At 29.2% G+C, this 22,995-nt stretch overlaps 4 protein-coding genes across 4 annotated transcripts; 2 read left to right on the top strand and 2 right to left on the bottom strand.

Annotated features, from left to right (window-relative positions):
• Positions 1 to 401: 401 nt before the first annotated feature.
• Positions 402 to 3,097, top strand: LOC129315661 (cytochrome P450 71D10-like). Its single transcript, XM_054959547.1, has 2 exons — positions 402 to 1,343; positions 2,236 to 3,097. Exons 1-2 carry the CDS (start codon positions 447 to 449, stop codon positions 2,845 to 2,847), a joined length of 1,509 nt encoding a protein of 502 aa, XP_054815522.1. The 5' UTR covers positions 402 to 446; the 3' UTR covers positions 2,848 to 3,097.
• A 3,927-nt stretch (positions 3,098 to 7,024) lies between these two features.
• LOC129316109 (cytochrome P450 71D10-like) lies at positions 7,025 to 8,916 on the top strand. The gene is made up of 2 exons (XM_054960377.1): positions 7,025 to 8,003; positions 8,082 to 8,916. The coding sequence occupies exons 1-2, from the start codon at positions 7,116 to 7,118 to the stop codon at positions 8,685 to 8,687; spliced, it is 1,494 nt and encodes a 497-aa protein (XP_054816352.1). The 5' UTR covers positions 7,025 to 7,115; the 3' UTR covers positions 8,688 to 8,916.
• Positions 8,917 to 14,538: 5,622 nt separating this feature from the next.
• Positions 14,539 to 22,002, bottom strand: LOC129314986 (ent-kaur-16-ene synthase, chloroplastic-like). The gene is made up of 14 exons (XM_054958479.1): positions 21,916 to 22,002; positions 20,451 to 20,503; positions 19,880 to 20,165; positions 19,583 to 19,763; positions 18,933 to 19,150; positions 18,714 to 18,834; positions 18,530 to 18,627; positions 18,175 to 18,398; positions 17,959 to 18,071; positions 17,762 to 17,863; positions 17,461 to 17,682; positions 17,215 to 17,355; positions 16,855 to 17,100; positions 14,539 to 14,963 (listed from the first exon to the last, which is right to left on the bottom strand). Exons 1-12 carry the CDS (start codon positions 21,974 to 21,976, stop codon positions 17,313 to 17,315), a joined length of 1,722 nt encoding a protein of 573 aa, XP_054814454.1. The 5' UTR covers positions 21,977 to 22,002; the 3' UTR covers positions 14,539 to 14,963; positions 16,855 to 17,100; positions 17,215 to 17,312.
• Positions 14,661 to 17,139, bottom strand: LOC129316717 (ent-kaur-16-ene synthase, chloroplastic-like). The gene is made up of 2 exons (XM_054961110.1): positions 16,855 to 17,139; positions 14,661 to 14,963 (listed from the first exon to the last, which is right to left on the bottom strand). The coding sequence occupies exons 1-2, from the start codon at positions 17,137 to 17,139 to the stop codon at positions 14,661 to 14,663; spliced, it is 588 nt and encodes a 195-aa protein (XP_054817085.1).
• Positions 22,003 to 22,995: the final 993 nt, after the last annotated feature.

The following is a 22,995-nucleotide window of genomic DNA, read 5'->3' as shown; positions in this document are numbered from 1 at the left end:
TTGAAACTAGGGGTGAAAAAACATATTTTTATGGAAATAAAAATTTTATTGATATGTTGATTATTGTTAAAAACTATTTATTTTGGACTGAAGGGAGTATACTGTGATTAGGAAGAAGTAACTAATTAACTTCACGTTTAGTAAGCAATGTTAGTTATATTATAGCCTTGAAATTGTAAAAAAAAAAAGGTAACTTTCTAATTTTACCATCCTTTACAATTAATAACTAAACAATATATACTGTTGATTGCCAGAATTTCCAAATGCTGACCTACAATATTATTACTTACTAGTACGTCACATTAAGTTGAAAAAAAAGAAGATATGATTAAACAATGTATTAAAGAAGCATCCTGTCATATTAATCCAGATTCTACGCGGCACTCATATATATCTAAATCCATCCACCCCGGAAAACATATTAACATCTCTCTTCTCTGTAAATCATGGAGATTTTTCAGATCGTCCTCTACATCACCTTGTTTTGCTTGCTTCTTCTGATATACAAGCGATCCAATTCTGAGAAGAAACCACAAAAAAGCCTACCCCTACCCCCAGGGCCATGGAAGTTACCTCTTATTGGGAACGTCCATCAAATTGTAGGAGCTCTACCCCATCATGCCTTCAGAAAATTGTCAGACAAATATGGACCCTTAATGCACCTTCAGCTTGGAGAGACATCCAATGTTATTGTCTCTTCCTCAGAAATAGCCAAAGAGATCTTCAAAACCCATGACCTTATCATGTCCAATAGGCCTGATATTCTCGCTGCCCAGATCATCACTTACAATAACATAGACATTGGATTTTCCCCACATGGAAGCCATTGGAGGAACCTTCGAAAAATATGTACTTTAGAGCTTTTAACAGCAAAGCGTGTTCGATCTTTCAGGTTCATAAGGGAAGAGGAGGTATCTGTGCTTGTCAAAGATGTATTGTCTGCTTCAGGGTCAGTCATAAATCTGAGTGAGAAAATTTTCTCAACCATAACTTCTATAGTTGCAAGAGCAGCTTTTGGTAGGAAGTCTGGAAATGGAGATCAAGAGGCTTTCTTATCTACACTGGACGATGTGACGAAAATGGTGGGAGGTTTTTCAATTGTTGATCTCTTTCCTTCTATCGAAGTGCTTCAAAGGATTACAGGAATGAAAGCTAGGCTTGAAAGGGTTCACAAATTGAATGATCAAGTATTGGAAAACATCATTAGGAGTCACAAAGAAAGAAAAGCCAGTGGCGATGAGAATAATGAAGAGAATCTTGTTGATGTTCTTCTAAAGATTCAAGAGGGAAAAGATGATCAAGAATTTCGCTTAACTCACGACCACGTCAAAGCCGTCATTCTGGTAAGGATTGCATATATAAAAGTTTATGTATTAGATTGATGATTTTTTCCCCCCTAACTAGTATGATTTTTTGGTTTTTTATGGAGTTTTTAAAATGAGTCGTTTACAAGAGTTTAGAATAATATATAAGTATATAGATTTTAATAATGGGGTCAGTGTTAATCTTTTTCGAATTCGAGCCCAATTCTATGCAGAGACTTGTTCATGTTCTCTCTGAGTCTTACTGGTCAAAACATTTTTTTTAGGCATTAGTCTTATATTAGGTCCCAGATCTTGCTGGAGGAAGGCCTTTTAGGTTTCTTTGTTTATTGTTGCTGCTCTAATACCATTTTGACTTTATGAGCTTGAGATTGGGCATATCCATTTCACCAAGATGCTTATGCTTTTTAGTCAGTGACGAGAAGATGGCTTCTCTGTCATTCATTGTTTTTTTGATCATTTTTCCTTATGGGACTTTTATCAGTACTTGTCTCCAACGGGCAACAGCTAGACATGGCTAGTTATTATATTCACCAAGGATTAACAAGAAGAAAAAGACTGATCTCCATTTCATTATCATTATTAGAATAAACTATGATTCTTATTACCAAATTAAAAGTTTTTCCATTGTTGGAAGTCATCAGTCATACTGAACCGAAAGTTAAGATACATCTTGTCATATGATCACACACACACACACACACACATACACACACACACACACAGTTAGGTTTTGAAAACTTTATAGGTTTTGAAAGTTATGAACCAAAGTGATGGAAACTTCATATACTTGCCCTGTACAAAATCGAACTACCTGTCGCAGAAAATCACTAGAGAAAATATTGCTTCTCAAAGTGAGCGTCCGACAGTAATTCGTCATATACTATATGTACTCCTAAAAACTTATTTTCAGGATATGTTCATTGCTGGATCTGAGACATCATCAACTACTCTAGAGTGGGCAATGGCTGAATTGATGAAGAATCCACAGGTGATGGAGAAGGCTCAAGTTGAGATCAGAATGTTCTACAAGGGAAAAGACTTCGTGGATGAAAGTGAAATTCACCAATTGAAATACTTAAACTCAATTGTGAAAGAAACCTTAAGGCTTCACCCACCTGGAGTTTTGCTACTTCCAAGGGAGAGCACTGAGAGATGCGTGATTAATGGATATGAGATACCTAAAAAAACCAGAATTATGGTCAATGGATGGGCAATAGGAAGAGATCCTAAATATTGGGATGAAGCTGAGACATTCAAGCCTGAGCGATTTTTGGATAACCCAATTGATTTTAGAGGAGCAAACATGGATTATATACCATTTGGTGCTGGAAGAAGAATCTGTCCTGGAATTAACTTTGCTATATCCAGTATTGAGCTCCCACTTGCTAATTTGTTGTATCATTTTGATTGGAAGTTACCAAATGGAATGACTCCTGAAAAGTTTGACATGTCTGAGACATTTGCTGCAAGTGTGAGAAGAACCGAGAATCTCCAGCTAATCCCAATTAGTCATCAACGCTAGTTCTATATAATTGCCTCAATGATGTCCCACGTTGCCTCGTAATCCCTTTACTCTAAATAAAAGTGCTTGAGCTACTTGTTCCACCTTTTTTGTTTAGTTCATGTTTGTTGTGAACTTTCCTGATGGTAAAGAACAAATGATATGGTCCAATGTTCAGAGAAGAGAATGAACTTGTGGTTTGTTGAAGCTTTGTAATATGTAACCCTGCAATTGAGTCACTACAGTTTGTCCTCCAATAGTTTAAAACGTTTACACCTGTAATTTAACAAGTATATAACCCCTATAGTAAGTAATACAGTGATACGTTGAGTATCTTTTCTCCGAGAACTACTTGGTTCCAAAATTGCAAAACATGATTGAGTATTAATTTCATGCGTTGATCACTAAAGTTGAACAAAACACATCTTGAGACAGATTATACAACTATAAAAGTTAAGCTAAAATAAATTATCATCCTCATAGTCTTTTAAGTTCTAAAACATAAATTGAGTCTTAAGTTAATCTAATGTATAAATTATATTAATGACTTAACATCAATGATTTCAAAACCAAACCGAACCGAATGGTTTGACTGGTTGGATCATTAGTTGGTCCTTGTTTTGACTCTATTTGAACTGCAAAACCATTTTAGCTTTTGAACTGGATTGGGTCGCTCTAAACCAGTGGTTAGCTATGAACAGTTAGAAAACCATATACTAGAGCTGTTTTGTGAAAATCAGATGGCACATTTTTTTCACTTTTTTCCAATTTTAACCCTAACAAAAACCTCCCTCACTATTTGAACACTTTGAGAAGGTGAAAAAGAATTTGGTTTGTGCACTTTGTTCTAATTTTAATCTTATATCAAATTAATACCTTCTGTTTTCATTTTTTTGGGAAAACTTTTTTGATAAATTATTTTCATTCTCTTTGTATGCCTTAATCTAAATAAATATTTAAGTTAAAAAAATTTAAATTAGTATGGGGGATATTTGTTGTGAGTGGTATTAATTCACTTGATGTTATATTGTATCATGAGGCTTATTAACTCATAATTAACTTAGAATATTTTGCTTTATTTTCAAATTATGTAGCAATTTTATATTTATATTATTATATATATAATAATTTTCAACTTAATTATTTCATCATTGGTTCGGCTGTGGGTCCAATCAATTGGACTATGTAAGCCGTGATTTGTTAGCATTTTCGGTTCAACGTCTAGTTCGATTCTAAAAGCATTGCTTCACACACACACACACACATATATGTATAGCTAAATGAGAACAAATTAGTTCTCAAATCAATTTAATTTTTATTAATCTATTATTCTTCACGCTACACCTTGTTCTTTTATTTATTTTAAAAAATTGAGTCTGTTTTTATCTAAATAATTATATTTCTTTTCATCAAGTTACATGAATTTTAATAATATTATCTATTTTTTAATACTAATCATAAAATTTATAATTAAGATAAATTTAAGCGACTAAATCAATAAAAAATAAATTTAAAGACTAAATCTGATAACCGAAAAAATTTGAAAATTTAAAAATTTTCATTATCTCTTAAATTATTGCATAAAAATGTTTCTGCTTCAAGAAAATGACATTGACCAATAAATAAACAAATAAATAAATTAACCCAGGCGCCCAGGTCTATATTGGCTACTAGAATCAACAAGTCATCGACGATCGGACGGTGGACATTTTGCAATGACTGGCAACCATAAACCATTGATGCAGGGTTTTGGAGGGGCATTTTTGTCTATCCAATTTTTAAGGTATTTTTTCAAAATGTCATTAATAATAATATTTTTTAAAATTTTTTAATTAAAAGTGTAATTAATACTAGTAATACTTTCTAATTGAAATACTTAGGTCCTAACAAAAATTTACTATCAAAAAGTCTCATAAAATACTTTTAAGTTATAAATGCATATTGTTCAGTTATAAATACTCTTTATTAAGTTATAAATGTATAGAATTTAATACTTAAAAGTACTTTGTAAATATCATGAATCTCTTAATAATAAATTTTTTTTGTGAGATGTAGATGTAATTTAAAAAAAAAAAACTGCAGCAACTCAGCCGCATGAATTACGTGGATAGCGGGAAGAAAAGCAGCAAGAAATTCGTGATAACTGAAGTAAAAAAAAAAAAACATTAAAATAATATTTTCCTTGAAGTGGGACGATTTCATAGACTTCGTTCTTGACTAGCTATCACAATTTTATCCAAAAAAAACAAAAAAAGACTAGCCATCATAATTTTGTTTCTTTTTTATTTTTACTAAGTAATGATAATGATAACGATTGATATGGTGGCAATGGTGGCGGTACTAGAGATTAGAGACTATGGAAAAGTATGCGGGGGTATGCATAGGATTCATATCGTACTTCCATTAATTTGACCAGAGATTGGCGTGCAATTGTTTTTATTTTTATCAGTGCTTTCACTACCCAAATTTATTTATTTTTTTTCATATCGAAAAACTTTGACTTGAAAATCCAGAACAAATAAACCTTTTAAAAATAGATAAACACATATAAAAGGGTGAGATTTAATATCAAAAAATAATATCAATGTGTTGTGTCCACCACATCCCTCAACTTACTTCTTTCTATCAAAGTAACTTTCTGTTTTCACTGTACTTGGCTTCATAAGGAAATCAAAATAGAGAGAAGAAAAAATATGAGGAGAGAAAAGAAAACTGAATTGATGTAATTTTTTCTCTTTGTATTTGGTTAAGCGAGAGAAAATGAGATGAAGGAAAAAATTGTTAATTCTATATAGATAATAATATCTTTATTATTTGTAGAAAAATATTTTTATGTAATAAAATTAAATATTTTAACATATTATTTATATAATTTTTATTATATATCATTTATCAAATAAAAATAATTATGAATTCTTTTATCCAATATTAGCTAAAAATTATTTTGTAAAAATTTAAATTTTTTATTTCTTAAATTATTAAATATAATATATTTATATAAATTTTAAAGTGGTGAAAAAATTAAGACAAAAATGGAGGGGGGCAATAAGCATAAAACGAACATATTCATGATTAAATTTGAAAATTAAATTTTCTTTTTAAAATATTTTTATATTTGAAAAGAGAAGTTCGATATACAAAAATGTGAATTTCATTCTTTTTAAATATTTTTATATTTCAAAAGAGAAGTTCAATATACAAAAATATGAATTTCATATATAATTTTTCTTCTAATTTTTTCTCCTTATCATTTTTATCTTTTCAGCGAAGCTTAAAAAATATCATTTGTTTTCTTACTTTTCTCTTTCACTTTTCCTTTTCCCTCACTTTTTCCCCTCCCAAGCACCTCATAAGAGAAAATCCCATATTACCACTTTAAAAATAAATTAAATATAATATTTTTTTATTTAAAAATATAAAATATTTTTATTTAAATTTCACCTTTTAATAAAATAGTTACTTATTTTTAAATTAATTATATTTTTTTATATTTATTATTATTAAACACCCTATAATAAATATAAAGTTATTATCAATAAAAATATTTTTTAAAAAATAATGATTACACCTTAAAAATTAAAAATATTTTATATTTTTAATATTTAATTTTTTTAAAAATATTTTATATTTTTTTAACGGACGGGTAAAAATAACCATCTGGAATTTAATTTTTGTACGTTGTCTTTAATTTAGTGCAAATTATTCTGAGCCACTGGCCCCACATTGTCCTTGTTTGCATTGACATTGGGACGCCCCCTCTCACGATGCCATACGAATTTACAAATAATTTATCGATTCATATTCAACGAAGGAGGAATTTATGAATAAATTGTTCTACTGAATGGGAAAAAAATCTTATATTAAAAAAATATGAATTAAATTTTTAAAAATTTAAAAATATAGTTAATTTATATTGATATAAAAATTATTATTAATGTAAAGAATTTATTATTAAAAATTTAAAGTTTTATAAATAATTTTTTATTAATATATAAAACAGTATATTATTAACAAATATAATAAATTAATCATAACATAAAATAAAATAAATATCGAATTATTTATTTGATTTGGTTCAATCATAGATGCTATATCTATAAAAACTCCGAATTCTATTCCAAAAAAACAAATATTTTTGGATCACCCAGTCAAATGTGCCAGGTATCTATATCGACAGATCATCATCAACTCGACGGTTGCTATAAAAAACACAGAACTTGACTTCAATCCAATAAACCCACTTCGATCAGTTAATTAGCATCTTCATCTTAACCATCTGTAATAACCATATGGAGATTCAGATCTCATGCCCTATCATCTTCAGCTTCATCTTCTTCCTCCTTCTGATACGTAAGCTATCCAATTCCAGAAAATCCTCCAAACCCTTACCCCCAGGACCCCCCAAGCTACCTCTCATCGGAAACCTCCACCAACTTGTAGGCTCACTCCCCCATCGCCGTCTCAGAGACCTTGCAAATAAGTACGGACCCTTGATGCACCTTCAACTCGGAGAAACATCCAATGTTGTCATCACTTCGCCGGAAATTGTCAAAGAGATTACCAAAACACACGATCAAGTCTTTTCGAACAGACCCAAAATTCTTGTCAGCGAGATCTTCGCTTACAATAGCACCGACTTGGTTTTTGCTCCATATGGAAGCTACTGGAGGCTTCTTAGAAAGGTTTGTACTCTGGAGCTTTTGTCCATGAAGAGGGTCCAATCGTTCAAAAAAATTAGGGAAGAAGAGGTATCAGAAGTTGTCAAGTTCATTGATGAACGTCAAGGTTCTGCTGTGAATCTCAGCAAGATAATTTCCCCAGTCACGAATTCCATAGTTGGAAGAGCTGCCTTCGGGAAGAAGACAAAGAACGTCGAGAAAATCCTTTCCACGGTGGCGTACACGGTGCAGGTGGCCAGCGGTTTCACCATTTCCGATCTCTATCCTTCTCTGAAATTCCTTAATGCACTCAGTGTGACTCGGTATAAAGTAGCCAAAGCTCACAGAGAGGTTGATAGGTTGCTCGGAAATATCATCGACGATCACAGAGGAAACAAAGAGATCGATGTTGATGGTGACGAGGCACATGAGGATTTAGTTGATGTTCTTCTCAGGGTTCAAAAGCAGAATAACGACGAAGTCACCTTGACTCTCGACAACATCAAAGCCGTCATATTGGTTAGTCTCAGTTTAATTCATAAAGTCGTATATAGTTTAGTTAATCATAACTCATGTGATGAATCCATTTAATTTCAGGATGTTTTTGTTGGAGGAACGGAAACATCAGCATCAACACTGGAGTGGGCAATGTCAGAATTGATGAATCACCCAGCAGCAATGGAAAAGGCTCAAGCAGAAGTAAGAAGGGTGTATGGAAGCAAAGGATACGTAGATGAATCAGAACTTCACCAATTGAAATATGTACCAGCTGTGATCAGAGAGACCTTGAGATTGCATCCACCTGGGTCTCTGCTAGTTCCGAGAGAAAACAGCGAGACTGTTGAGATCAATGGGTACGAGATATCTAGGAAGACTAGGGTCATGATCAACGCTTGGGCCATTGGAAGAGATCCAAAGTATTGGAATGAAGCAGACAAGTTTGAACCAAAGAGATTTGTGGACAGTTCAATTGATTACAAAGGTGGGAACTTGGAGTTCATTCCATTTGGTTTTGGAAGGAGGATATGTCCTGGAATCTCGTTCGCTGCACCTGTTCTACAGCTTATACTTTCCAATTTGCTTTACCATTTCGATTGGAAGCTTCCTAACGGAACAAATGAATTGGACATGACTGAGGAATTTGGTGCCACGGTGAGAAGAAAGAATGATCTATGCGTTGTTCCAATTCGTTATTCCCACTAATAATTACAAAGTTGAGCATATTTCCACTCGTAGAAATATAAAAAAGAATAAAATGTGATTAGCTATTTCCTGTAATAATCGATATAATTTTGAATGGGCTGTTGAATAGAAGAATATTGTATCTCCATGCTGTGAACTACTTGAGAGTTGTAGCTTGTGGTGACTTTGTATACTTGAAAAACAGTTTTTTTTCCTTTTTTTGTGATAAAATAAAAGTCATCATTCTCCATGACTATCACTTTTAAATTCCAAGTCAATGCTCCAAAGGAACCGATACTGATTTTAATTTCTAATACAAGTTGGTTTAGACGATCTCGCGCGATCTCATTGATACGAATTCATTTTTATATAAATGAAGGGATTTATAGTTGAAATTAGCAAATAAATTATATATATATATTGGCCTTTTATAATATTTGTAGTATATCTCTATATATACATCTTAATATTGAATTGTTTTATAATATTAATTTCTTGTTATGTGAAAAACTACTGGAGTATCTCAATATTAACTTTTTAGTGCAAAAAAAAAAATATTGCATCCATTCAGAGTTATAAACCCTTTTCTTTTTTCGGCTTTATAGTTATAAAATTACTATTAATTGTCAACGTTTCCTCTTGCATCCTAAACGCGGTCGTTTGATTGATGAGCACGTGCATAGGATCCTGATAATAGTCTAGGAAACAATTTCAGTACGCTATTCACGTGATGAGGACGAAATCTGGAGTGTTTACGTTAAAATTAGATGATTTTGATTTAATATTATTTTATTTCTATATTTTAATAAATAATAAAGATAACATTCGAATAGTTCCTCTTGTGAAAAAATAAATTTATCATTTAAAAATCATAAAATAAAAATTTTAAATATCAACCGTTTAAAAATCTAAACGATATAAATCTCATTATAGAAATGAGTACCAAACCTGAGCCAATTATCTAAAATAACAATAGTTTCAAAATAAAAAGAGTGAGAAGACTTCCCATTCTGAATCTTTCTCCTTACATTATCACACTATAATACAAAAGATTCATGAGAGAATGATAGTAAAGTCTCAAAAAAAAAAAATAATGACATTTAAATTCTTAACAAATTTTTTTAAAAAAAATTGTTGTAAATATCAATTCAAATAGTTGTGAATTTAAAAATTTCAATTGTAAATAAGATATTTAAATTATAAATATGATAATTAGTTTGTAATTCAAATTTCTGTTTATAACTATTTGAATTGATATTTATAATTTATTTTATAAAAAAATTTAAAGACTTACTCCCTTCATTTAAAAATTTAAAATATTTTTTAAAAATTTTAATATTAAAAAATGTAAGATATTTTTAATCTTTTGAGGTGTAATTATTATTTTTTTTAAAGTGTCTCTATTGATAATAATTTTATATTTATTATAGGATGTTTAATAAAGATAAATATAAAAAAATACAATTAATTTAAAAATATATAATTATTTTATTAAAAATAAAATTTAATTAAAAATATTTTATATTTTTAAATGGAAGGAGTAACTATTATTAATTAATCTTTTTGGAATTTTACTGTGTTCTCCCAAGATTCATGCTCCTGTGAGTCCTTGCCAGCAGGTCTCTCTCAACCAGTGGCGCAGCCACGTGTTTATGTCCCTCACTTGAACAAAATTACATACAATGGTATAGGATTTTATATTTTGCAATCCTTCTTTTCATATTTTGTATCCTTTTATTTTAATATTTTAAATTTTAAATTCATTTTAGGTTATTTTTTAACCCAAATTTAAAATTTTTTTAACTCAAAATCCGGTATATTTTAGCTTATAGTTTCACCATATCCAAATACTAATATTATTTTATAAAAAATTATCATTTATTAAACCTTTAAAAAATTTATTCTTGCTGAAAAACTAGTTGAAACTCGAAGACATTATTGTTTGTCTATCAATTTATCTTCCCCTAAAATTAGCAATTGTATTGTCTGATAAAAGAGCTTTTTTTTTTTGTTATAAAGTTTGTGAAAAATTAGTTGTACAATTGAATGGAGAATCTATGGATTAATGATTATCTAGTGACTCATATTAAAAAAGATGTATATGTAATTATTAAGTAATTTTTAATAAGGTATATGTGATCATTAAATAATTTTTAATTATTTTTTAATTATTAATATTTAAATGAATTTGATGCTCTCAATGAATTTATAAAAAAGGGTTGCCATGAAATTAGGAACACATATTATTTTTACAAACACATAATATAAGTTGTTATTGTTTGATTGGATTAATGTGCAATTCAAATCCTGAATTATAAGTTCAGAGGTGACTAAACTTTTAAAAGATACATTTTAAACTCTAAAGAACTAAAGTTAAGGTAATTTCACCCTCAATTGTTAAATTTTAACAAATATCTGTTAATTTTTTAAAAATTAAGATCTAATTTAACATACGTTCATTTAAACTTAACGATGTGGGAAAATTGTTTTAACTTTTATTGTTTAAAATTCAAAATGTATCTTTTAAAGATTTAGTGTTTAAATCATCCCTCAATTTATAATTTAAGATTTAAATTGTATACTAACTTTTATTTGGTTTGAATAGGGAGAAAAATAAAGGAGAAGAACAACTTGAAGAAAATTTTTTTAAAGGTAATAAAAAAATGTACTATTTTTAAAATTTTCTCCACGCAACTTATTTATTATTTTTTAAAATCCTTTTCAAACAGAAAGCCTATTCTAACAAAAAATTGGTTGGTTAGAAGCTTAAGTTCAATTCAACGAACACAGCCGTATTAAAAAAAAAAAAAAAGTTTGCGGTCGTTTTACGCTCGCCAGAAAATTACGCAAGCATCTTTCTCATCTGGGAGTAATTTATTCGATACTTTTGACTCGTGGAATTTTTTATTTCTTTGTCTTTTAAATTTCATCAACTTATCTTAAAACTTGTTATTATTAAATTGTTTTAATCTGATTTCGATTAGAATTTATAGAAAAACTCAAACAATATGCGATTGAACTTTGAATTTAAATATTTCATTATTGTTTTTATTAAACATTATCCGGTCTCCATGTTTTAACAGACTTTTTTTTGCCTTGGCCAGCTATTGTTGAATGGAATTGCAATGGAAGAAGTTTCCTCTCAACAAAAATATCAAATATATTAAATCAAAGTTATGAACGAAATTAAAGGGGAGAGAGAGAGAGAGAGATAATTTTTTTTTTTGAAAAAAAAAACCCTATGAATTATGCTCAATTGTTGACCATATTTTGGAGTTTTGTATTATTAAAATTTAGTAATCTTCAACGAACCAAAAAAAGAAAAACTAATTAATGGTTATTTGGATAGCTATACCTTTTCTTTTGTGCATAACAACACATTAAGATTTTACCCAAAAAAAAAATAACAACACAATAAGATATAAAGTTTAGAGTAAAATCAAACTTACAAGTCAATTCAGAGTAAAACGCATGTGCATGCACATTTTTTTACACATTCATACACACATATTAAGCCAAACTTTTAATCCAAAAATATGTTTTTTATTAAAAAAGATAAGGCAATTTTCTTATTTGATAGAAAATAATTTATTTCCTGGGAAATATCATTGATATTTAAAATTTGACTTTATAAATGATAATTTTATTTTCTCTATTGAAAAAGAAATAAATTTTGAATTATGTTATTTTTACCATTTTTAAATAATAAGTATAGCAAATTATAAGTCAGTGACTTTAAATTTAGAATCGCAAAAGCTTGTTTACATATGGCCCAAAAAAAAAATGCTCCAAAAGCTTTTAATCAAGACATTAAAGAAAAAAGACAACAATTACTCTTTCCCTTTTTACTATGAGAAAATAATTAATTTACACTGTTTAAAAAAATTAGTTAAATATAATAATTATGTCTGAAATTAAAAAAATTTGACTTAATTATCCCAATAATTAATGAAACAAATTTGTTTACTTAAAATGAAAATGGATTTAATGAGGGACAATTTAGAAAAAAAAATATGATAAATATTTTTTGAAAATTTGCAGTTTTGCTTATAAATAAAAACAAAAATATACATATTAGTAACTAAGATTAGAGTAAAATATTTTTATCACTTCTATTTTACTTTAATTACACTAGACATTTTCTCTATTTTAAAAATATCCAATTTAATTTAATCCGTTAACTCCATTAAAATTTATTTTCTTGTTTAGAGAGTAGTTATTTGCTTAATGTTTATAGCAAATTGGGACAAAGCTTAAAGTAATTTTTAGCTTGAATAGACATAAAAAATTTGATTAAGAATCTGATTAATTTTTAAATAAAATCCAATGTGTTTATAAACGTTTGTCGAAAAAATATGTTTACAAATTTTAAATTTTAAATTTACATGATTTATATAATGTCTTGAATTTATATCATTTTAAATGTTAAATTTAACTTTATTTTATGTAATATGTTGAAAAAAATATGTTTTTGAAATATATTTTTATAAATTTTAAAAAATATATAATAATTTTCAATAAATTTGATAAAAATAAAAATTATAAAATTTTATAATATAAAAAATTAATTTTATAATATAATAAAAAGTTTGAAAATGTATTTATTATAATTTTTAGTTGTATGTAAAATAATTTTTTTTTGGAAAATTTAGATGTTTAGATATTCTTACTCCTCCAAATTATAATATAATTTATTTTTTAGAAGTTTTGCTTAATCCAAAGTATAGTGCATTGGTTAGATGTCATATTTTTTTTTTCAATTACATCGTTTGTTTTATTGAGTAATTAATGAGGGTATTTTAAATAAATCAAATATTACATGTATTACATTCAAAGAGCATTATTGGAAAATATGTGGCAATTTTTAGAAAATCAAGATTTTAACTAACTTTTTTTAAAAAATATAAATCAGTTAATAATGACTTATATTACATTCAGGAGATAGTATGTTAAAGAGAACATTTTGATCAAATTAATAGCTTAAAAGTCACACTTAACATTAAACTAACGGTTGCATAGATGGAAACGAAATCTCAAATAATATATAAGGAAGGCTTATGTAATATATATTTTAATTTTAAAGGAGGTTTATCTAAGTTTTCAAAATAGAATGTAGTATATGTAATTAAGATAAAATAGAAGGATGGCTTGTGTAGTTTACTCTTAAAGATTATAACCAATTAAATATCAGTTCAAAACTTCAAATCCGTGAAAGACAATAGGCAAGAATGTTTTTGTTTTTTTGTTAGGAGAATGATATTTAAGGTCCTTTAAAAAGAATTTATGAGAATAATAGCCTATTAATTTTACATTGAATATTATCGAGTGAAAATATGTATATATTGTTAAAAGTAGAACCTTTTCTTTTTCAGGGGCGACAAATATGAGTGCCACTAACGCCACTGATTTCACTTGAAAATTAAGCAGTTCTACTAAAAATATCCAATTCAATGGCACGTATAATAATGATTAACTGATTAATTAGTTAATTTTAAATTGTAAAATATATATATGGTTAGCAAATAATCTCATCAGAACTTAATCTTGATTGAATCTTTAAGTGGCGTTGTGAATTATACAGCAGTTAGAGTGCTTGATAATAAAATTAGAGTTTTAAGCAGGAATAACAGCATTAAAAGCAAGGTGAATAGAATAGAAGCAATCAATTCCATATAAAATATTAGTAATAAGAATAATTGCAATTTCAAACATTTTACTTATCAATTTAATCTAATTTTTTATTTATATTTTTTTATATTTTCAATAATTAATTATATTTGCAATTTCCTTAATTTTGTATTGTATTTCTATAGATACCTTAATGATAAATTCTTGAGAAGTTGTGAAGATGCAATATTATTTGCAAATAATATTGATGTTTATGTCTATATTACTTTTCTTAATTATTTCATGTAAAATCCGTGCAATGTAGGGGATCCAGTCTAGTTACTCAATAAGAAGAGTACAATTTGGTTATTAAGTGTTAATTAATAATCAATTAAAAACGATGGGATCTCCAAGCAATGCATCTTTGATGCTGAACATTTCCTGAGGCATTTCATTTTCGTGCATGACGTCATCCTTCTTGTAAATCAAGGTCAGCAACTTGGCCATTTTCCAGAAAACTTGTTTGACTTCTCCTGGAACCACACTCCCTTCTTTCTGCAAAACTTTTCTCAGAAGCTCTTTTCTTTTCTCATCAATCTTCACTCTCATCTTCTTTATGATCTCTTCTTCACTTGACCCATGAATCACTTGCAATGCAACTGAGTTCAGTTTTCCTTGCTCTTTTTCCCTCTGCAAATCCATTTTCACCAGTTTATTAATCAACCCTAATTCATACAACGCCTGAGAGATATTATCATAATCTAATTGTTAATCCTAATTAATTTTTTCGTGGTGCAGAGGAAGGTTACCATAGCTAAGGTCTACAAGAAAGCTCTTATAGAGCCTTTATAAATAAAAATACTCAAAGAACTAGAGCTGATAATATTGGTTGAGTCCACACCAAAAAAATACAGGTCGGGTTGGCAAAAAATGTGACTTGTTTAGATGTGAGCCTATTTTGACCTGCAGCACATAACCCAAACCCACATCAAATTAACTCGTGGGTTAATAGGTTAGCCTGCTCATTTTTTTTAAAAAATTTGTTTTTACATATGAGAGTTTTGCTTAAATATCCATTGATTCACTCCCTTCCTTCCCCCCCCCCTCTCTTTTAAGGTTTTTGTGATTATCTGGGCATTTCATCATGGTGTTATTGGGACGGACAGTGGTGAGTACCCGTCATGTGTTAATTTGTGGGGTTTTACTATTTTAATTGTCAGGTCATTTATATTCTATTTCATAGATTCATACATTTCTCTAGTTAATGTCAAGTTGACAGAACTTGGTTTTTCATGATGTCTCTATGATTTCGTCTTTGGAGCTCTGTTATTCAGCCTTGCCCATTACTGAAGAAAACTAATTTCCAAGGTTCATGTGTTTGAACTACTATAAAAGCAGGTTGCTTTTGTATCTTTTATGGTTCACTGCAATGAGATGAATGTTAAGGTCTTGGATATTAAATTATGATACTCTTAAGTCGATCATAATGATGGTCTCAATGCATCAGAAGAGGACAATGGATTTTTTTTATTATCAGTGATTCAGAAAAATATTAATTCAAGCTTTGAATTGTAATTTAAATTTTTATTATGTTTGTTTGTGATAGAGTAGATATTTTTTTTGACAGTGATTCATGTATTTTAAATTTATATTGTAATTTTTAGTAACTTAGAAGGAATTTATTGTCATTGGAATAATTTATTTTTAAATAAAAAATTGATTCTCTTAGGAAAAAAAATGAAAAGATGTGGTTTTGTAATTTTTACAATTAAAAATATGTAAAAAAAATGTTTTGCTAGTGGATTAACTTGTCAACATGTAGGTTATGCTCGCCTGCATTGCCAAGCCCACAACCCACCATGAGCTAGCTCGCAACTCTCGGGTTGGTCAATATTACTTACTCTATATAAAATTAGAGTTGAAAATATTAGCTAATTTGAGACCATATGGGTTATGTTAGGTTCAATTTATTTTTATATGGATTAAAAAAATTTAATCGAACCTAACTTTTACAAGTTGATAGGTTAAATGAGCTAACCTATCAACTCATATATTTATTTTTTTCATGAATTTTTAAAAAATTACACCTAAATAAGAAGTAATTCTAATATGATACTTCATGTAATTAAAAAAAATCACATCATAATTATATGATATTGATCAATTCCATCATGATTCAATCCAAAATTTACTTGAATTGTGAGGTTTCAGTTCCCTCCATTTTTTATTTTTCAATTTTATTTCATTTTTTTAACAAATAATATAGGTTAAATGGCCCAATTCTACCCTGTTAGGGTTAACTCATTTGCTTCATGGTTATTTGATCTAAGCTGAAACAGATCCATATATTTTTATGAGTTAATATTTTTTCAACCTAGCACAACCTTTATTATAATAAATTATTCAGGCCAATTCATATTCTCAACTCAATATAGAATTTAGAAAAGCACTCTTGTAATGTAAACATATATGAGTGCTTTCAAAGTGCTCTTGTAGATAAAAATAGAAACACTCCTGTGGATTTTTATGTAGCAGTATAGTGAATGGGTCATTTTTTAAAATAAGAGTTGGGGTACGTTACCTTGTAGCCATTGACATCATTGAGTAATCTGCCATAAAAGCTAAGGATATGAAAGAGTTGATTGTATTCATCACTTTCGATAGTCTCCTGGGGAAGTTGAGGCCCCATTAGATAAAGACTTGGAAGGACGATCACTCCCATAGCCAATGATACTATTGAATTTGGTTCATACTCTTCCATGCTTGGCACACTCTTGTTTCTCGACCACTCAGCTTCTTTCAGAAACGACCTCAACACATCCACCCACTGCAATTTAAACCAAGTACAGTAATTCAAACCCAACATTCATGTCTGAAGTAAACTACAATATTTAATTTGTTTGACCTATAAATAGTTTGACTTTTAGTTTATACTACTCACAAGCTGAATCAAGTGATTCAACACGCTTCGTCCTTGAACCTTGGAAGCTTGCTCCGCAATCTCACAAATGGTTCCCTTGATTGCTAAGAACAATATCTTCACTGTCTCAGAACATCTTCTTTGCTCACATCTACATCCCACCTGTGAATTGAACATTATATAGCAATCAAACTCTATTTCAATATTACAAATAGATCTGGTGAACTCTCAATAAAATAATGCAATTAGAGATAGCTTATTTATTACTTCTCCATCAAGCCTAAAAGATGGATCTGTTCCTCTTGAGAGCCCCAAACGTCGTAGAGATCATCAGCAACATAAACAAGCAAGCCATTCTTGGCCCATGCCAGGCGTGCTTCGTTAAGTTCTGACCATGAATGCCCTCCTGCTGCTGTCATGAATGAATATCCCAATTTTGTCTTTGACACAGCAAAGTGTAGTTTATCCAGTCCACTCTCCATAAACCACCTGATCAATCAAATCAACATTGTTGGGCTCAATTGAAGGCACGTGATATACAAAATTTACTTTGTAGATGCATGCATACTTGTTGAATTGCTGCAAGTCCTTCTGATACATGGATAAACCGTGGTTAAAATCTTGTACAGCCAGCTCTAACATATTTTTGCTTGTTGCGAGGTCCAAATGACTGATTCAGAGAACCAGAGACACAAAGCAACAAGTGAGCTTTTAAAGATGAAGCACGCACAAACAAACACATGCATGTATATGTAGTATTCATACCTGTATGAAGTTTTCAAAATTCTCTTTTCATCTACTTTGTAATTCTCTATAGATGTCCGGTTTAATATGCGATCCAAACTAGTATGATAAGGAAACCTCACAGCATAACGTATCTGGAATATATATATATATATATATATATATATGTATATATATAACAATATCAGAAATAGTTAATGAACTATTAATTAATGAAAATGAAGGCTTGATCTGTACCTCATGATCAATTTTGTGAAAAGGTTTGTGAGCGTTATCTGAGGAAGACGACAAATATTCCTCCAGGAATTTCCCTGTCCAGAAACTCTGTTCCTCTAGAACTGAATCATTTGAATGTAAAACTATCTGCGAAGACTTGTGTAACTCCAAAATAGCACCAACATCTTTCAAGTATCCTTGAAGGGTATTACAGAACTTGTCTTCTGAGAAATGATTCATTTCCTCTGAGGACACGTACAAATTATTTATATCAGAATTAAATCCATATATAGTTTTTCATTGCTATACGTAGAAAAAGAACACACACACACACACACACACACACACATGAACACTGTGAGAAATGCTATAAAACCTGAAGAAATATCATAACCGTGCAGGCGTAGTAAACGAAATGCCATAGCATATGTGACTGGCTCTAAAAAGATATCATCATCCTCTTGCTGCCACAATCTGTTAAATCACACACACACACACACACACGTGAACAATTTGATATATTATTAAGAATTAAGATTGTTTAATGAATTGTTAAATACCTGTATATTTCATCCAATACACTTTGAATTTCGTGCTGAAAGTGACGATCAATACCCAATTTTTCAAGACAATCAACCAGGTGGAGTTGTGCATGGACGTCCAGGGGATGAACAGCAGGGACTGGATATATATGAAGTTGATTAATTAACTAGTACAAAGATGAATTTAAAATTAAAAAAAATTGAAAAAAAAAAAAAGAAAGTTTGAAAGTGACAAACCAGTGTTATCGTATTTATGGAATAGCGAAAGCAGATAATCAAGACACTGAGTATTGTTAAGGTGAGTAAAAGCAGATGCTGTTGTAGCTGGTGAGTTAAATAAAGATCCGTTCTTTCTTTGGTATTTCATCGCCATTTCCCAATTCTGTGACTTTCCTAATCCTTCTGAAATATATGCTAAATATGCCTTCCATCCTTCTGAATTGTCTTCCCAGCCTCTGTTATTATAACAATTGTTGAGTGTTAAAAGGGATAAATAAGAAAAACACAAACATTAAAAAAAAAAAAAGGATGGCAGTAATTAAAATCTCAAAAGATGAAAGTAATCACAGTTAGGTATCTCACAGAAATTTCTGGAAAATAAATTATAAATATTGATTATGACAATTATAAATAGGAAGAGTCACGTGTAAAATTTAAATGTCTTGGTTGCAACTAAAAATTATGTATTTATAATTATTATTTGAATGGATATTTGCAGCTTATTTTTGAAAAAAATTATCAAAAACATAACTGTTAATCGATTTCCTTTTTCAAATATACTTAGTTGTCATTCTCGTTTAATGGAACGTTTCAATTCAAATATGCTAAATCCATGGTATATATGCATTTTATTAATTTGACTGTAAGAATTACAAAAAGTTATATACCTTTTGAGCTCCAATTCTCTCTTTTGCATGAGTGACTCCAAATGCATCCCTCCAAGAGGAAGATTTAGATCCAATTTTTGAGCAGACTCAATTAAATGAGAGAAGATAATATCAAATCCAATTGGAGAGTATTGTTTATCATCACGAGTTGCAGCAATATTTGACTCAATATATTGAAGTCCTTCAACAAAAGAGAATCATCCAATTAATTACTCAGTTAATTACAACTAAGGATTCAGTCACTGCACCTAAGCTACACGAATAAAATAACTTCATATCAACCAAAACGAATAATACCTTTATAAGTTTGTTGTTCACCCACATTCCATTGCTTTAGTGCAAGAACACAAGCCAGAGTAGATAAAAGAGAATCTTTGATTAAGAGATTGTGATGATGAGGAAGACCCCATGACCCATCACTTTGTTGATTTTCTAATAACCAATTTAAGGTTTGAGGGAACAGAGGGGTTTTTGAAGAAGAAGGTGATGCCACCATTGCTACCCAAGCAGTGTCGTAACAAGATGTAGGTAGGTCAACTTTATGAAACATCTTCTTTATTCTCTCTTGCTGAACTTCAAACATCTGCATTTTTCATGGAATATAATTCACCAATTATTAATACATTTTTTTAATCAAATATTTGTCAGGTTAGAGTAATCATTTATTCATATGGATACATATATAAAAGAAATAGGAAATCAAATCCTCTCAAAAATTCACTTCTCTCTCCCTACTTTTCTAGTTAGTTTCAGACTTTTTGATCACATTCAGATGATTTTATTTAAATATTAAAGTATAAAAAAAATAAACAAAATTGAGATGTTAAAGTAAAGAGAAAAGTGGGAAAGGGAAGGATGATATTTTTACGATGTTAGGTCTACTCTGAATTTTGCCCTTGCCATTGGATCCAACCGAAGTTGCTGAAAAATGAAAGTACACAGAAGATGTTACTTTTCCAATATTTCTTGTGAATATAAAAATACATATATCAATTCTGCGTGCATTGCATGCAATTTTAAAATTAAGATATTATATTTACAAACTTATGAATACATTGTTATTCAAATTTTTTTTAATTTATGTGCTCATATTTAGTGTTGATTATGCCTTGAATAAGATTACCGTTAACAAAATGATATCATTAAAAAAAGAATTATGTTAATATACAAACAACATCACTTGGGTTTACTTCAAGGGAGAATAAAAATTAAGTTCTAAGAGGATTAATTAACTCAAGTTAAGTGCTAATCAATTTCAAAATACCAACAAATTTTTTTGGTCCTTTAGTGGTAAAATATTAAGTCTAACAGTTTCATGAATTTGCAAGAGACTCTTAATTTTGCAACTTTATTAATATGAATTTACAAGTTATTTTTCAAATTTTAATAAGATTGAAAATAAATAATATTTATTAAGTCTTTTATTTTTAATATTAAATATGAACATTTGTGTTCCAGTTAAAATTTAAAAAATAAATTATAAATTCACTAGAGTTACAAAGTCAGAAGCCGAATTTAAAATTCCTATAGCTATTAAATTTAATATTTTAATTTTTGCCGCTGAAAGGTCAAAAGAATTTGTTAGCATTTTAAAATTAGTTAAGATTTAATTTGAATTAATTAGTTCCATGGGACTTAACTGTGATTCCTTAATTCAATCTTAAGATGAACCGATACCAAACAACATTCAACGTTTTTTGACGGGGAAAAAAAAAAGAACATTCAACGTTCCAACAAGGAGGGAAAAAAAAAGGAGTGAAATATACTCGTCACAAAGTTGAACAGAACAGTCAAAGAGAGGGCTTTTAAACAAGTTAAATTTTTTCTATTTATTTTATTATTATAAAAAATCATTTTATTAATATTTTTACAGAGACTTAAAAATATATTGGCAGCAGGGGATCCTGATCCGTCATTTTCCTAAAACAAATGGACAGATTAAATATTGAAGCGCATGATGATTGAAATTTGAAGGATGATAATTGTGATGTCTTTTTTCATTCAACCACTATGTAGTATACTAATGTTACAGATAACAAAATGATTAATCATCAGTATGAAAACAGAGAAAAGTACATCAAATGAATAATTTAAGTCAGAACTCAGGACAGAGCTCCCTGCATCACCTAATATTTCTTAGCAAACGAAGCAGGATTCAGAAATGGCGAAGAGAACGATGATCGGCTCAACTCGATAACCCAAATCAAGATTTTGATTTCTATGCTTCTTATGAATCAATTACATATATTGATTTGTTCTTTAAAGCTTGAATTCGCGCGAAAGATAAACACACAGAAACAAAACAGAGTCAGAGACAGAGACAGAGATGGAACCTGGAGAGACCGAAGGAGCAAAGGAGGGACGCGAGAGAGACATACTGGTACTGAGAAACATGGAAGTATTTGTTTGAGAAAACCACAGCGTTGGTTGCTCTTTTATACATGTGTGTGAAGCAGAGGAACATAGCTGTTCTTTTATTATTATTATTATTATTATTATTATTATTTATTAAAAAAATAATCTAATAAAAAAATAAAATAAAAAAACACCTACGTCTAGGTCATGACTTGGATAATAATTCATCTGATTTTGATAATATGGCAACCAGCAGCCACCTTTATTATAATAAACTGGAGCACTTGATTCCCCTGCATGACCGGAGTTTAAGAAATTGATTATATATTTTACATAATATAATATAATGCTGTTGAAAAGTTTGCTTTTAGAAGATAAAAAGGCAGCTCAATTCATCTTTGACTTTAATCAGATTGTTCAAAAAATGAAATTATTTGCAAGCATTTAAGCTATACTCGTTTCCAAATATAAGTTCAACCTACCTAGCTGTATCACCGGTGAAAAAAATCTACCTAGGTGTACATTAACCCATTAAATATGTCAGAGTTAAAAAAAAAATTTCCAAAGTTGCATAATATTTAACCAGTATACAAGGGCAAATTAGGAAAACAAAAAAAAAATTAATGCCCTTTATATTATCAAACAAGACTTATATCTTGGACTAGAAAAAGTGTTGAGATGTCAAGTGTGAGTTGACTTGGTTCACTTAAAATAAATTTTTAAAAACCTCACAATTTATATAAAAATAAAATATATACTTGATTAAACGTAACTATAAGGAAAAAAAATTAAAAAACTATAGTTTATTTATTTAAAACAAATAACTCATAATATTTTTATAAAAATATCATAAATTAGTAAAGTACTGAAAACTAAATCAATCATTGAACCAATCAAGATAAAGAGGAATTCAACCGAGATCAAACTAAGGTTAAATTAAAGTCAATCTGATCATAATAAAATAATATAATTTAAATAAAAACACAATAATTTTAACACATTTATCCATATTCAAAACTTTACATTTCATACAACATACTACAAGAATTCTAGCAGTA

The sequence above is a fragment of the Prosopis cineraria genome, unplaced genomic scaffold, assembly GCF_029017545.1.
Source record: "Prosopis cineraria cultivar Desert tree isolate PC_DT_omini unplaced genomic scaffold, ASM2901754v1 PC7, whole genome shotgun sequence".
Classification (NCBI taxonomy): Eukaryota; Viridiplantae; Streptophyta; class Magnoliopsida; order Fabales; family Fabaceae; genus Prosopis; species Prosopis cineraria.
Note: the sequence above shows the minus strand (reverse complement) of the source record. Positions and strands in the feature narration are given on the sequence as shown.